This window comes from Kryptolebias marmoratus, linkage group LG11 (genome assembly GCF_001649575.2).
Source record: "Kryptolebias marmoratus isolate JLee-2015 linkage group LG11, ASM164957v2, whole genome shotgun sequence".
NCBI lineage: Eukaryota > Metazoa > Chordata > Actinopteri > Cyprinodontiformes > Rivulidae > Kryptolebias > Kryptolebias marmoratus.
The window spans coordinates 23,893,683-23,910,142 of record NC_051440.1 but is presented as its reverse complement, the minus strand read 5'-3'; the positions used below and the strand labels follow the sequence as shown (position 1 = coordinate 23,910,142).

Here is a 16,460-nt window from a genome sequence, read left to right as displayed (position 1 = left end):
TTTTAAAGTTGACTTGGAACGAAAGCTAAACTGTTGCAAAACTAAAACCAGAACACTAGCTACCACCTAAAAGTAGCAAAAGGGTAGCTAAAAGCTAAAATTAGCCACAAACTTATTGCCTAAAGCAGCAAAATGTTAGCTAAAAGTATCAAAAGGCTGAAAGCTAAAGAAGCTGAAAAATCACTAAAAGTAGCAAAACTAGAGAATAATGACATCTTAATGTATTTCTGTGGGGAAAATATTTGTTCATAAAGTTACAAAAGTTACAAAAGCAAAAATCAGCACCCATAATGAGCTGAACCTTCTCTAAAAATAGCTCGGCTTAGAATGGAGGAAAAAAAAGAAAAAAGTACGGAAATAATAACAGCACGCACAGATATTTCCTGCACGCAAAACAAAGCATGACTCAGCAGATGCGCCTGCATGACGGAGGTTTTCCTGGAGGCTCCTGTCTGATCCACGGTCCGGGTCCGACCCACCTGCCCCACACCTTACCGGGCAGAGGCACCGAGGACAGCCGGGAGAGGAGCTCCGAGCCGGGGGGAGGAGATCACCAGAACCACCGATAAAAACCTGAATTAAAGGTGCGCAGGTTTTTTTTTATTATTTCTTACTAAACTAGTCTCATTTAATCAGTTATCTGATAAACTGAAGCTACTCAGCTCTTCATCACTTAATGATTTATAAATATCTTCAGTAGTAGTTGGAAATACTTAATTATAGTAACTTAAATTGACTAATGAAAAGCTAAAAGATTATATTTTAATAAAACAGGGTAGATTGCTTTTGGCATGAAACTACATTAAATAAATGATTTTTTATATGGTACTTCTGCTCATTTACTAAACTATAATCAATCAATCATATTAAGGAGCTGTTTATATTTTGCACAATTAGCTCATAAATATTAGGTACGTTTTTGTCTAAGCTGTAGTTGTAAAACTGTCAAAGTTTTTTATTTAATTTAATCAGGATTGCTCATCTAACTGGACATTTAATTAATCATTAACTGTTATTTAAATCAACATGTTTTAGAAAATATGATTATTTAATTTAGCTTGTTGTGTCTTTCATCTCTTAACCAGAAAGTGTGATTACCTTCCACGGTTTTCTGAATTTGTGTGGCACAAGTGCCGTTTGATATGACAACTTTTAGGGCACTGTTAGGTTTACAGCAATATAAGTTACCTTTAAAAGTAATGGAAGGTAAAGTAGTTATTTGATGTGGAAGGAGCAGGGTGAAAAAGTTTTTGCCTGATATCTTTAGACTGGAGAGAAGCTAAATTCCCACACTCAAAGAGGACTCTAATGTTCTCAGCATAAATGATAGATCAGGCATGTTGTAAGTTTTTTACAATTCTTGCTTTTTATGTCCTAAAAGAAAAGCTGTAAGTTATCATCACGCTTTCATATTTAGTTTAGATTTAGATGAGAAGCCAGACGTTTGTCATGAAATGCTTGAAAATGTCCATTAGATTGTTATCTATTCTCAACAAAATGTGCCGTAACGAGTCCAGAATGTGCAGACTGGTGTTGCTGAAACTCATGCGGGAATTTTTTTGGTGTGAATTCTGAGAAGACGTCAGTTTCTCAGATTAAAAACAAAGTGACTGAACCAGAAAGGACAAAGGAGGAAATGAATTTGCCATGAGATGACCAACAGTCAGAATGAGCAAATTAACTAAAGAAATAACTTAATTTTCTTTGAGAAAAGATGCTGTTTGATTGGTTTATACTTCTTCGTTGACTCAGATGGACATTTTAAAAGTAAAAAAGCAACAATAGAGACAGATGATGGAAAAGTGAAACTTGTTTGGCAAGTTTTAGACGTTACATCTGAAAAATAACAAATAAACATAAAGTCCAAAAGCAAAACAAATGAAAATTTGAAACATTAATTCTTTTCTGTCGTGAGATGCGCCACATTGACTTCATCGATTTGTTAACATGATAACATTCAGTCAAGATCTGTTATTCTTTCATAAATATTTGTTTTCATACTGTAAACATTTGGGAAACTCCGCTCAGCAACTTGGAACAAAATAAAGTTAAAAAAAACAACAAAAAAAACAAAATGCCTTTCAGCCATTTGTCCTTATCAGTTTGTCTTAGAGATATAAGTTATTATCACCCACCGCAGAAGGTAGAGGCCATAATGTTTTTGTCCGTGTGTTTGTTTGCAGTGTTAGCAAAAAATCTCATGAGCCCTCAAACTCTGAGACGGTAAACACCCCAGTTCAAGATAAACAACCTCAGCTAACAGAAAAACGGCTCGAACTTCACCTGTAATAAACCCCAGAGACGACAAAAGAGGAACTGCGTGACCAACAACTGGAATGAGCAAATGAACTAATTAATTAAATTAATTTACTCTGAGAAAGGACAAAAAGGCAGCAGGCAATATGCATTCCTTTAAGAAATGCTAGGCCTTTAATTTGATAATAACTTTTATTGTTTAGACAGAATTAATCACTAATATTCTGTCATGATTAGGCTTTATGGGACAGGGTGGTTAGAGGAACTTTGTCATCACCTTAACCACAAAAACGAAAGAAATGGGTAAATCTCACTCACTTGCCTCTTGTTATTTTCTTGTTCTAGAAGAAGCGATACTCCACAAAGACAAAACGAGCCAGATTTTCTCCTGCACTAGAAGCTTGCCTCACAGCCATGAAGCGCTACTTCAGAGTTAACTCCAAGATCCTGATTTTCCTGGTGCTTCTGCAGGGAGCTGCAGTTCTCCTGTACTCCAGCTGGTACGTTCAGCCCAACGCTCGCAGCTCCAGCAAAACTGAAGGAAAAGTTCATGTTTTGCTGCTCTCGTCGTGGCGATCAGGTTCCTCCTTCCTGGGTCAGGTTTTCAGCCAGCACCCGTCTGTTTTCTATCTAATGGAGCCCGCCTGGCACGTGTGGACCAAAGTTCAGAAACCCGGTGCCAAGCTTCTCCGAATGGCTGTGAGAGATTTACTAAGAAGTCTGTTCCAGTGTGACTTCTCAGTAATGGATTCTTATCTGCCAGAAAACCATCGTGCATCATCTTTGTTTATGTGGACTGAAAGCCGAGCTCTGTGCTCGCCTCCGGCCTGTTCCATCACAGCGAGGAACGAGTCTCAATGCCGTCAGAAATGTGACGTTAAGGGTTTGCAGAAGGTGGAAAAGGCCTGTCAGACATACAGTCACGTGGCATTAAAAGACGTTCGACTTTTTGAGCTGAAATCCCTTTACCCCCTTCTGCAAGACCCCAACCTGGATCTCCGCATCGTTCATCTGGTCCGCGACCCTCGGGCCGTGTTCAGGTCTAGAGAGGAGTCAGCCAAATCATTTATCTTAGATAGCTCTATTGTCTTGGAGCAGGAAGACATACCAGAAGCTGAAGTTCAGTATAAAGTCATGCAGGAAGTCTGTCATAGTCATTTGGAGATTTATGAGACGGTCATCCTGAAACCTCCTCCATTTCTTGAAGGCCGCTACAAAATGATTCGCTATGAAGACATGGCTCGCAACCCACTAAAGGAAGTCAGTGATATTTATCAGTTTGTAGGTTTAGAGATGACCAAACAGATGGAGGAATGGATCTACAAGAAGACTCACGGAAAGGGAAAAGGCACTCCGATGCAGGCTTTCCAAGTTATCCCTAGAAATGCTACCCAGGTGTCCGAGGCCTGGCGCACCATGCTGCCACACAGCAAGGTCAAACGTGTTCAAGAAGTTTGTGGAGAAGCCATGGAGCTGCTCGGGTACAGGAGCGTTCACAGTGAAGAGGAGCAGAAGAGACTTGACTTGGATCTGCTGCTTGTACGAGAACTACGTTAGTTCAGCTGGAAACCAGCTAAAACAGAGCAGATAGATCATAATTAAAGGGACATTTACACATTGTTGCTTCTAAATTGTGTACGGATCATAGTTCAAAATAGTAATAATATGTCAGAAATTGAGAGATATGCAAAAGAAAACAAAGGCAAGAACAAATCAGCCAAGAACAAAAACAGAAGTTGCTGACAGACCGACTGAACTCTGCGTAAACGCAGCTGAACACAACCACTGTCAAAGAAGGAAGCCATGATAGCAAAGTTTCCAGCTCAAACATGAGCTCATATGATGATCTTTAATACGACAGAATTCCCAATAAGGCTGCTCTCACTCTGTTCATCCTGATTTTACTCAAACCCAATATTTTCAAACAGAACCTCCAGTCCCCACATCATGTCACAGTCCTGGGTCTCTGTGTTCGCTGTAAGCTGTTTTTTTATATTAATGTTTACATTTAACCACGTTTTTCCAGCTGAAGTTCAGTATAAAGTGTTGCAGGAAATTTGCCGAAGCCACGTACGCATCAGTGAGACGGCCATCCTGAAACCTCCTCCGTTTCTTGAAGGCCGCTACAAAATGATTCGCTATGAAGACATGGCTCGCAACCCGCTAAAGGAAGTCAGCGATATTTATCAGTTTGTAGGTTTAAAGATGACTAATCAGATGGGGGAATGGATCTACAAGCAGACTCATGGGACAGGGAAAGGTTCTAAGAAACAAGCGTTTCAAATTATCTCTAGAAATGCTACCCTCGTGTCTCAGGCCTGGCGCACCATGCTGCCGTTCTACAAGGTCAAACGTGTTGGTCAAAACAGGCTGGTGGTTATGTGCTGCCATGATTAGTGCCTCTGTGCCGTCCTTCAGTCCAGCCCTTTCTAGCCGCTGGTAGGATTCATTGACATCAGCCACTTCCTCAATCTGCCGGTGATAGATAACATTCAGAGGTTTATCTTTCCATGATGGTTCCTCTTTCTCCTCTTCCACATTGGGTTCCTGCTGCCTGAGACATTCACTGAACAGATCATAATTGTATAGTGATTCTGATGCTCTCTAGTCCTCCGCCTCCTTCCTTTCTCTTAGTGTTCAGTCTCAGGGTGAAGCCCTCCGTGCATCGCGAGGAGCTTTCGTGTCTTGATGTCAGTGGCTTCTATCTCCTCCTTTGGCCAGGTTATTATACCAGCAGGGTTTCTGATGACTGGCACCACATATGTGTTAATGGCTTGGACTATGTTTTGCCATTCAGCTTTATTAAGAGAAGCTGAATGTTGTGCAAGCTGCTTAAACAACTGACAGTGCTGCACACTTTCTGGGTGTAGAGACGCTAAAAGAAACAGCCTTTGTTTAATCTGGTTTTTTTCCATTTCGGGTCATGTAAAGAATGCAACACGCTCGCTGACGGTTTGAAAACATTCATGTCATGGAAAATAATCGCGATAACCATGTCTGTGCAATAGAGATCTTGTAACTCTAACCTACAAACAGGTTTCTAGTTTCTTTGTTTTTTAAAATGTAAGTTGACGCCAAATTGTTTCTGTTGCTGGTAACGCCTCTACAGAGAGCTTCAGCCTTTCAAATCTAAAAAATGTCCTCCTTGAGGACACAAAAATACAAGATGGCATTTCAAATTTCACTTTGTTTTCTTGCCAACTATGGCATTTCCACAAAAGTACAGACTTTCACATTTTTCCTTATAGAACTAAAAAGTATTTTTTATTAAGCAATGTTGTGACCAATGTGTCTGTGTTAGTGCATTGTGTATGCTGGTGTAGATTCTCAGTCATGCAGGACATGGCAAATCCAAAGAAAAGTTAAAAAACCAAAACAACAACACTTCTGTACTGTAGATGAAGACGTTTCCATTTACATTCGAGAAGCTTTTTCAATTCAAAAACTGTAAAGTGTGGAGTTTCAAGCTTTTAAACTGCGTGGGATGTTCGGTTGTGAAGGCTAGCCGCAATTTCAGCCTGGCAGACTCACCCAGCTGTCCAGCATTTCTCATCTCGGATCCTCGCTCCCAGGTGTCAAATCGCATCCAGGCGCAGGATATAAGGCTCCCCGTCCACGGCTCCTCCTGCTCGCCAGCCAAGTCTCGTCCCACCGCCTCCCCGATCTCCACCACTCCTCTGGACTCCCCTTCCTCGTCCTCCACGCCACCACCAGGTCCGGGTCCCGGGGGATGACTACCCTAATCTCTCACCCTACTTCGATCATTCAAGCTCACAGCAGTTCTCTGCAAACTCGTCTTCTGCCGGGGCCCGAGCACCAAAGACCTCTTGCCAATAAAACACTCTAATTGTCTTTATCTCTCCGTGTGAGTCTCTCCAGGTTGAAATATAATTTAGATTCACATGCAGATTACACTCACTTCCTGCTCACAATGGAGAGTCATAAGGTCATCACTGTTCATTTCAGCTTTTCAAAATCTACAGTGCATACATCACCTGACAACTCATTGTAGTTTATCAGGGCAGAACCAGGATAGCAAGTGCTTCTGTCTGATAATGTTTGTGTAATCTGATGTAACCTCTGTGCATCCCTCAACCTTCTTCCTTCTTCCTTGTCCAGAAGAGACAGCTGAATGGCAAAACATAGTCCAAGCCATAAACGTATATGTGCTGCCATTCATCAGATACCCTGCTGGTATAATAACCTGGCCAAAGGTGAGATAGAAGCCACTGACATCAAGACACGAAAGCTCCTCACGATGAAGGACGGCACAGAGGAACTAATCATGGCAGCACAAGATAGAGACCAGAGTCTGTCATACCAGGCAGGACCCAAGATGGAGGCTGTAAAGATGCTCCTGAGACAGTCCAGCACATAACAGCAGGAAGTAAGATGCAGGCAGGCAAAGCATACATGGAACGCCATAACCAAGTGGCTGGAATAGTTTACAGGAACATCTGTACCGAATATGGACTGGAAGTCCCACAGTCAAAGTGGGAGACTGCACCTAAGGTGGTGGAGATACTTCCAGATCCAGACTGACAAACAGGTGATGGCTAACCAACCAGACATTGTGGTGATGGATAAGATGCAGAAAAAAGCAGTAGTGATAGATATAGCAGTCCCAGGCGACTGTAACATCAGGAAGAAGGAGCACAAGAAGCTGGAGGAACACCAAGAGCTGAAAGAGGAAACAGAGAAGCTGTGGAGAGTCGAGGCCTCAGTGGTACCAGTGGTCATCGGACCCCCAAACTAGAAGAGTGGCTCCAACAGATCCCAGGAACAACCTCAGAGATCTCTGTCCAAAAGAGTGCAGTCCTAGGAACAACTAAGATACTGACCAGAACCCTCAAGCTCCCAGGGTTCTGGTAAACGACCCGAGCTTGAAGTGGAACCAATAGGGCGAGATGGGAGTTTAAACCTTAACAGCTGAACTCTGATGTTTGAGGACAGTCTCTCAGAGACCATAAATTGCTCTTTGGTGCCACCTGTTGACCAAATCTTTATTAAAAATTTCAACACCACTTTCCAACAAAAGTACCTCTATAAAACATTTATCAGTGCTTTCTAAATAGGTTATTTGAGAGTTTGGAACCACTTTATAAAGTATTAAAAATATTTATTAAAGAAATAAAGAACAATTAAACAGGCTTCCTAGATGGCAAGATGAGTTACTTTTATTTATTCAGGTATACTTCATTTTCTGCTAGTTGCTCAGCCTACTTTTTAAATTAAATAACTAAAAAAGCTAACTTTGTGCACATGCTCGTAGTCCTTACATGTAGCCAACTTACTGACAAATGTTCGCTATTTAAACTCTTAACTGTGAGAATGGAGAGTACAGCTAAAAGTTAGAAATGAGTCATGTTTTGATTATCTAATGTGCTGTAAGTGCCTAATAATGGTTCATTATCTGTTATGGCTTAATTAATACCTGCTTTATTACCCATTATTTTGGTAATTATAGGGGTATTCCTATTGTAAAGTGGTACCAAAGCACTCTTTTAATGTGTGCCTCTTATAAATGCAGGAATAAAAGTGAATGAGAGTAAAAGTACGTTATTAGAACATGACACTGCAGTGTTGTAAAGCACCATTGCAGCCAGCTCAGCTGTCCCTACAGGTTCCTCTGGATTTGACTTCTTTTTCTGCACTGAACTCTCCTTGTTTTACAAACTAACTCCCATTAAAACATTTACTTCTGTGCTAACTTTGATCAGAGAAACTACGTCAGAGAGGCTTGTTTCCTTTTTCTCCTTTCTCTGCAGTGAAGCTGATTCGACTTTTTTTTATCTGATCTGATCAGATAAACTGGTTCCGGATCAGATAAGCATCAGTTTCGGTTGATTAAGCCTTCATACCTGAAGGAATACCTGTATGCTCTTTGGTCCCGCCCTCCCTCTGGAGTTTCAGCCAATCAAATCCGTGCATGTGGTTTTATTTCCTCTTCCTACTTGTCCTTCAGTGACAGACTCATTTTACTCTGGAGCCAAGGCTGGAAGCTGATTCTTATCTGATTCAGATTGGATGATTATTGTGACAGATCTGATCATCAAAAGAAGACTGAATCTGGGTCAGGAACACCTCAGGGTTTAAAGACACAGAGAACCAACTCTGGTGGACAGCAACAACACTGGAGAAAGATTAAAGGTAGAACTTTATTATTAGTAGTAGTAGTATTACTACTTACAATTAAAACAAGCGGTACACCAATGCTCTCATGTTGCTGAGGGTTTTGAATGATGAATGTTTTTAGTTTTTTAGATGAGAGTTTTTTCTGGCCTGGAACTGAACAGAGAAATAATGCAAGAAAACCTTAATGACTGGTGCAACATATTCAAGTGGGTAGGTGTTACTCTGTGTATAACAGAGGTACATTTATTTTTTGTTTCAGTGATGAGGGACATATTTAGGAATGTCTTTCAGTGGAATGTCTTACACTACAGACATTTTCCATGGTTCAGTTGACCACATGAGCTGAAATCTGTAAATTATGTTATTTCTGAGTAAAATAAAGTCATTTTTAAGACAGATGTCTGTCAGTCTGGCAAACAAAAAGTGCCTATTTTATGTTTTTTTTGTACTATGCAAAAGACTACATGTGCAGTAATTTTTAAAAATATGCCCCTTTTAAAAATTACGAAGTTACATAAAGGCAAAAATGTCCTTTCAGTGTCCAAATCTATCACTGTTATCGCATTCAGACTAGTAAAAATTCCCATTGTAAGCGTTGTTAGGTTTGACAATAACAATTAATGTACTTTTTTGTGGCTAAAAGTACTTACATACTAAATAACTGAATGACTGGTAACAATACAGGCAAACTAGACAAACAAAATCAACAGAACCGATGCAAAAACATAATTATTTTTTCATATTTGGTCATTTATTGAATTACATTTACATTGCAATAATCCTGAGTATAATTGAAAACTGCAAAAATTCACGACAAGCTAAAAACACCTGAGGTTGACACTTTCACAAATTGTGCATTTTTGGGGGTAAAAAAAAGGTAAACGGACAATATACGTTTGTTATCATCTTGGGCTTACAAATATACATCCTTCAGTGTAAATATTGTTTGAGTCCAAGAATTAAACCCTGAGGAGACCCTAACCCTAGCCCTGGGCCAAAAGGCCCTAACCCCATAAACCCTGAGGAGACCCTAGCCCTGAGCCAAAAGGCCCTAGCCCCTCAATCCAAGAGGAGACCCTAACCCTAGCCCAGGGCCAAAAGTCCCTAACCCCTTCAACCCAGAGACCCTAACCCTAGCCCTGGGCCAAAAGGCCCTAACCCCTCAAACCCCGAGGAGACCCTAACCCTAGCCCAGGGCAAAAAAGTCCCTAACGCCTCAAGCCCTGAGGAGACCCTAACCCTAGCCCAGAGCCAAAAGGCCCTAACCTCTTCAACCCTGAGGAGACCCTTACCCTAGCCCTGGGCCAGAAGGCCCTAACCCCATAAACCCTGAGGGGACCCTTACCCTAGCCCTGGGCCAGAAGGCCCTAACCTCTTCAACCCTGAGGAGACCCTTACCCTAGCCCTGAGCCAAAAGGCCCTTATACAAATTTGGAGGGAAAATATATTTCTTGTGATCTGGGTGTCTTTGGGTTTGTTTTTGTATTGGGTTTATTGTTTCTTTTATTTAGTTATTTGGTTGTCTTCATGTTTAGTTTTGTCTTTGTATAGTTTTGGCTCCTCATTATTTACTTTTTCTCTGCTCGTTACTCCTCAGCCTGCCGCTGCCACCCATACCTGTCCTGCGTTACTAATCAGTCAGTCGTGATCTTCAGCCTTTAAAACCCGGTCATCTTCCTCACTTCCATGTGCTGTCTGGGTTCCCTCGTGTCTTTGCAATCCTGGATTTTGTTTTTGTTTGTTTTTGTAAATAACTTCAAACCATCCATGAAACGTGACAATATTTACCTCACTGTAGGGATGATTTGCTGTCCGAAGTGGCGCAGAATGATGAATCCTGGCGAACGGATGGAGCCTTCCCAATTATTTGAGGAAACTGTGCTTTCTAGTTTTTATTTTTGCTTAAAACTATAGTTTCCTCAAATAAAAGGGGTGGTCAGTTTACATATATAATTCCTCCTCAGGTCTGTAAAAAAACTCATTGCCAATTATCGCAAACGGTTGATTGCAGTTGTTGCTGCTGAGGATGGACAATCAGTTTTCCACACAGGAACATGTAGTTTAGATTCATCCACGCCCTTAATGATAAAGACCTTTGTTTCATAACTGCATTTTGTATTATCTTTGTCTAATATTTAAATTTAAGTTTGACAAACATGCATAAAAATAAGAAACATGTCACATCACTGCGCCTGTCAGTTCACTACAATTTTTTTGTCCCACTTGATTCTGGTGTTGAATCTGAATAAACTGGCACAGATATGTTTACTTTAAGTATGAAGTATTTTCTGTTAGTATAAACAATGGACAAGACTGACATTAAACTGAAAAGGTCAATGATTTATGAGCTAATATGGCGTAATAATTACAGATGAAACATGTTCTTTGAAGCGCCAGCTCCAATACTGATAACAGTTAAGAGCAAAACATTGCATTAATTTGCTGAGTTTAGGTTTTATGGTCCTTGTATACTCCATTCTGGCAGTATAAAAGGACGCCTATGTTGCTACCTGAAGGGCTTCCCAAGATGGCGGCACATATTCTTACAGATTGCACAATTAATGTTGATGGCTCACACTTATTAACTAAGACAGAATCATAAAGGGTTTTGGTTTCTCATCATTAGTTCTTGAGTATGTGCAGATCCAGTGTTGGAGGTCAAAATATTTGTGGTTTAAAGGACAAAAAATGCATGGATTGTTTGAAAAAAGCACAATTTTTATTAATAATTACCACACTAAAGCTGATCTAAAGTACTAGAGGTAGTTCAAGTTGATTAAATTAGTGATTTGTAACAAAATAAATGCCATAAACTCAGCGATAACACAAAAACACTCTGTATGAGGCAGTCAACAGCTTACATGACACAACCTAAAAACAAACCTAAGACTGAAATAAAATGCAGTTTGACTAGTTTGTGACGAGTCCGGTGCAATTAAAAGCAGGAACATACAGTAAGAGGACTAATGACGCGGAACTGGTCTGTCAGGTGTTTGATGTCACTACTGATGAAACAAAGCAAGGAGGGAAATTTCCAATATGACGTGAACAGATTCAAACAAGTCCAACGATGTTTTAGTTCCTTTTATAAATGTGACATCGGCTTTATCAGTCTGTTAAAGCAGCAATTCCCCAACCTTTCAGGTTCTGACCTACAAAACAACAATGGCACCAGCTTGTAATCCCAAATTTTATGATTTTAAGTATTACAACATTGCTAATAGTCCTATTAAACATAATAACAACAAAAACTGCCACAACTACTACTAATAATACAATACTAAAATAATACTATATGCATGACTATGGTATTTATGCTTAAAAATACTCCATGAGTAATCATTTTACATTTATTCTGATATATGGAGACCCTCTGAGGATGTTTCATGGCCCACATGGGGCCCTGAGCCCACCTTTGGGAAGCACTGTGTTAAAGTGATGACTTCTTTTTGGTCCCTCTACGTTAATGTTTCTCAGCTATCTTTCAGACGTACCACTGGAAGTGACAAGAAGATTCTCTTAACTTGGTGAAAAAAAGCTAGCATTTTATTTTTAGTTTGTTTCAAAGACTCATTTGTTCATTCCTTTAGTTTAAGCCATAAACCTTTGCAAAGGTAACAATCTGACTATAACAAAATGTACTTTTCTACCAACAAAGTGATTCACAAACGAACTATTACAAACTTGATGAAAGGAGCTTCAAACTTGGTGAACAACAGTGTGGTCATAAAAAAATTAAGGCAACTGTACAAGAAGGGATGATATTATATGAACACACATAGCAAATTTATGTTGTATATTTAGTTTTCATTGTTGTTTCTAATCAGTAGGTGGTTAAAATAAACAACATACTCGGCAAAGTACAGGGTGTTGCATACAATACACTTAAGTAAATCTCCTGAACCAGTTTCTAGGATTAAATCTGTTTGAATGAAAGGGTTTCCATTTAGTCTATAATAGTTCTCACCTGTGAACACACTTTGTAGCTGACTCAAGCTGCTCGTAACAAAAAGACGTTACCTTTATTCAAGTGTTACAAATTTATACCTTTACAGGTCACCGAATCACCTGCTGCCAAAGGAGAAAAGATGATGTTTTTGCTTTTTGTGTGTCCGTTTGTCTGTACCATTAGCAAAATATCTGATAAACCACTGGATGAATTTTAATTAAACTTTCAGAAAGTAATCACTGGGTTCACATCTATAACTGAATAACTTTTGGAGTCAGTCTAATTGCATAGATTTAAATCAATCATAGCAAACACTACAGGGGCTGTAACTCAGTCCGTTTTACAGATATTTACTTAGAATTTGGTGTAGCTGTAGCTGAAAGCCATCCCCAACTTATACTCCGAGAGCTATATAAAAGAATATAATAAAAGAAATAGGAATGCTTTGTTTATCTGTCAGATGATTTGTAAAGAAAATTTTGGATTGAGGAAACATGCCTATTGGTCTAATGGTTCAATATCTCACTTGTCTTCTTTTTTTTTGCAGAAGAGACTGGACCCTGCTCAACAGAGGACAAACAAAAGCAGATATTCTCCTGCACTAGAAGCTGACAGAGAAACATAAACATGGGGCGCTACTACAGAGTTACCCTCAAGACTGTGATTTTTCTGGTGTTCCTGCAGGGGACAGCAGTGGTGCTTTTCCTCAGCTTGCACATTCAGCTGAGTCCCTCCGAATCTGTCCCTCAACGTAAAGTTCACGTTTTGCTGCTCTCGTCATGGCGATCAGGTTCCTCCTTCCTGGGTCAGGTTTTCAGCCAGCACCCGTCTGTTTTCTACCTAATGGAGCCCGCATGGCATGTGTGGACCAAAGTGGAGAAACCCGGTGCCGGGCTCCTCCGAAAAGCTGTCAGGGATTTACTGCGAGGTGTGTTCCAGTGTGACTTCTCAGTTATGGATCCATATCTACCAGAAAACTACAACATGTCCTCCTTGTTTATGTGGACTCAAAGTCGGGCTCTGTGCTCGCCTCCGGCCTGTCCTCTAACCGTGAGCAACGCCTCTCAATGTGAAGACATATGTGATGCTCGAGGCCTGCATAGAGCTAAGAAGGCCTGTTGGACATACAGTCATGTTGTTTTAAAAGAAGTGCGATTATTTGAGCTGAAATCCCTTTACCCCCTCCTACGAGACCCCAACCTGGATCTCCGCATCATTCATCTGGTCCGGGACCCTCGGGCCGTGTTCAGGTCCAGACAGGCATCACCCAGAGCATTAGGGTTAGATAGCTCTATTGTTTTGGAGCAGAAGAAAATACCCTTATATCAGATGCAGTATCAGGTCCTGGAAGAAGTTTGCCGTAGCCATGTACGCATCAACAATGGGGCTGTTGTAAATCCTCCTCTGTTTCTAAAAGACCGCTACAAGATGATTCGTTACGAAGATCTGACACGCAATCCGCTAAAGGAAATCAACGATCTTTATGAGTTTGCTGGCTTAAAGATGACCCCTGAGATGGCGGAATGGATCTATGAGAAAACCCACGGGACGGGGAAAGGCTCTAAGAAACAGGCTTTCGAAATCACCTCCAGAAATGCCACACTCGTCTCTCAGGCCTGGCGCACCATGCTGCCGTTCTACAAGGTCAAACGTGTTCAGGACGTCTGCAGCGAGGCCATGGAGCTGCTCGGATACAGGACCGTTAACAGCATAAAAGAGCAGAAGGCACTTGACATAGATCTGCTGGAGCCGAAGGAACCGTATAAGTTCATCTGGATGCCAGATAAAAACAAGCAGACAGATCTTAAGTAAACATGAATGACATCTTTATCATTGTTGTAGATCTGCCTCCTGAATCAACTGTGAATCTGTGCATGGCTTTGCTGACTGATAGACCTACAATGTGGGCAACAAAACAAAAACATGGATTTATGGCACATGTACACAACACTGTTTGTACATTTATAAGATTTAAACACTGTGTGAAAGCTCAGTTTGTATACAGTTGTTGTTGTTTTACGTGTTGTTTTGTTTATGTTCAGTTTAAGACTTCTAGATCAAGAGTATTTTATTAAATAAAGGTTTGATTGTAAGGCTTCATACAAACCATTTACTCTGCAGGTAGACTGATCGATGGATAGACCAATGTGTATTTTTAAAGAAACAACAAGAAGATAGAAGTTCCTGAAACAAACATGATGAGCAAACTTGAGGAAAGAGTTGAAAAAAAACAAACAACCATGTAATGACACAACACACCCATCTTTAAGCTCCATTTTCAACATGCTTAAGAGAAAAATGTGCCCCATTGTACCTGTTCTGACAAGATAAAGAGTCACAAGAGCTGCATTTTTACATTCCCAGCTCTAAGACAATGGAATATTTCGGTTGTGAAGATAATCACACCTGCCTTCCAGCGAATTTGGTGCCAAATCCAGACGAACTAATGAAAAAGGTTTTAATTTGTCAAAGGAAATGTAGCACTCAGACTGGCCCAACATTCAGTTTCCTGTTTTTTTTAGCATCTAACAATAAAAATAAACCTTTTAACAGACTTTTACATCCTGACTTCTCATTCCTGGACAATGGTGCTGATTTTCAAGTTGGTGTTTTTTTTTTTTTTTGTTTTTTTCCAGAAAGTCAAAGTTGTCATTAAATAAATTAAACTATAAAGCCATAAATCACTCATTTGCTGTGTGGGCACTACCATGTGTACTTTACAAAGATCTAATTTAATGAAACACTTTTTTAATCATTATTTATTTAGAGCATATTTCAACTACAGCAGAAGTCTTTGTCCAGACCAAGCTAACGGCTGGCCAAATGCTGCATTCACAAGGAATCATCTAACTCTTGTGTTTTATGAAACAGATGGCAGAACAAAGACTGATAAAATAGCGTTTGCATGAACCGCTTTAGAAGTTTTGATCTTGGAGTTGTTTTGAAAATGGCAGGGCTAGCCTTTAGCTCAATAATCCAATCAGAACGAGTTTAAATTTCAAACTCATAAATCTATCAGTGACAGGTAAGATATTAGCTTTTCCACAGAAGCCTTCCATAAAGAATCTGATCTGTTGTTTAGAGTTTTTCTAATAAAATGCTGTTTACTTAAGTGATTCACATCTATCCATCCCTTTTCTTTACCCACTTCTCCTTTCGGAGTTGCAGGGAGCTGATGCCTGTCTCCAGCCGTCACTGTGCGAGAGGCAGGGGGACACCCTGGACAAGTCCATCACAGGGACGGGACAACGTTCACATGCTCACATGCTCACTCACACCTAGGGACAATTTTAGCGTTACTAATTAACATGCATGTCTGTGGGAGGAAACCGGAGTAACCGGAGTAAACCCATGCATGCACAGAGACATGCAAACTCCACCCAGAAAGGCCCCAGGCTGGGAGGCACTGCACTGTCTAGTTTTTTTTTTTTTAATTAAGACCGTTGATGAAGGTGATCCAGGACTTTGCTCATGTTTGGATTATATTTAGTTCTACAGGGTGCGCCTTTTATATGGATACACCTTAATAACATGGGAATGGTTGATGATATTAACTTCCTGTTTGTGGCACATTAGTATATGGGAGGGGGGAAACTTTTCAAGATGGGTGGTGACCATGGTGGCCATTTTGGATCCAACTTTTGTTTTTTCAATAGGAAGAGGGTCATGTGACACATCAAACTTATTGGGAACTTCACAAGAAAAAGAATAGTGTGCTTGCTTTTAACGTAACTTTATTCTTTCATGAGTTATTTACAAGTTTCTCAGCACTTATAAAATGTGTTCAAAGTGTTGGATTGTCAATGCAACCCTCTTCTCCCACTCTTCACACACTGACAGCAACACTACAGGAGAAATGCGAGCACAGGCTTCCAGTATCTGTAGTTTCAGGTGCTTCATCTCGTATCTTCACAGCAGAGACAATCGCCGTCAGATGACCCCAAAGAAAAAAGTCTAAGGGGGTCAGATCGGGAGACCTTGGGGGCCATTCAACTGGCCCACGACGACCAATCCACTGTCCAGGAAGTGGAAGTGGGAGAAGAGACTCCAACTTTAGTTACGGTGTTTATCATCAGTGGAAAGCCAACAGCGTTTCTCGTCTTTGGAGCTAATGAGAGAA

General features: G+C 40.4%; 2 protein-coding genes across 3 annotated transcripts; both read left to right on the top strand.

The window, feature by feature from the left end:
* Positions 1-449: 449 nt before the first annotated feature.
* LOC108246587 (carbohydrate sulfotransferase 6-like) lies at positions 450-5,973 on the top strand. Its single transcript, XM_017434213.3, has 2 exons — positions 450-584; positions 2,602-5,973. The coding sequence occupies exon 2, from the start codon at positions 2,671-2,673 to the stop codon at positions 3,811-3,813; it is 1,143 nt and encodes a 380-aa protein (XP_017289702.1). The 5' UTR covers positions 450-584; positions 2,602-2,670; the 3' UTR covers positions 3,814-5,973.
* Positions 5,974-8,015: 2,042 nt separating this feature from the next.
* Positions 8,016-15,028, top strand: LOC108246574 (carbohydrate sulfotransferase 5-like). Of its 2 annotated transcripts, none has more exons than XM_017434199.3 (2): positions 8,016-8,406; positions 12,888-15,028. In XM_017434199.3, exon 2 carries the CDS (start codon positions 12,968-12,970, stop codon positions 14,150-14,152), a length of 1,185 nt encoding a protein of 394 aa, XP_017289688.1. In that variant the 5' UTR covers positions 8,016-8,406; positions 12,888-12,967; the 3' UTR covers positions 14,153-15,028. The 2 variants fall into 2 exon arrangements, with proteins under 2 accessions (XP_017289688.1, XP_017289689.1); XM_017434200.3 differs by lacking the exon at positions 8,016-8,406 and adding an exon at positions 8,442-8,601.
* The last annotated feature ends 1,432 nt before the right edge of the window (positions 15,029-16,460 follow it).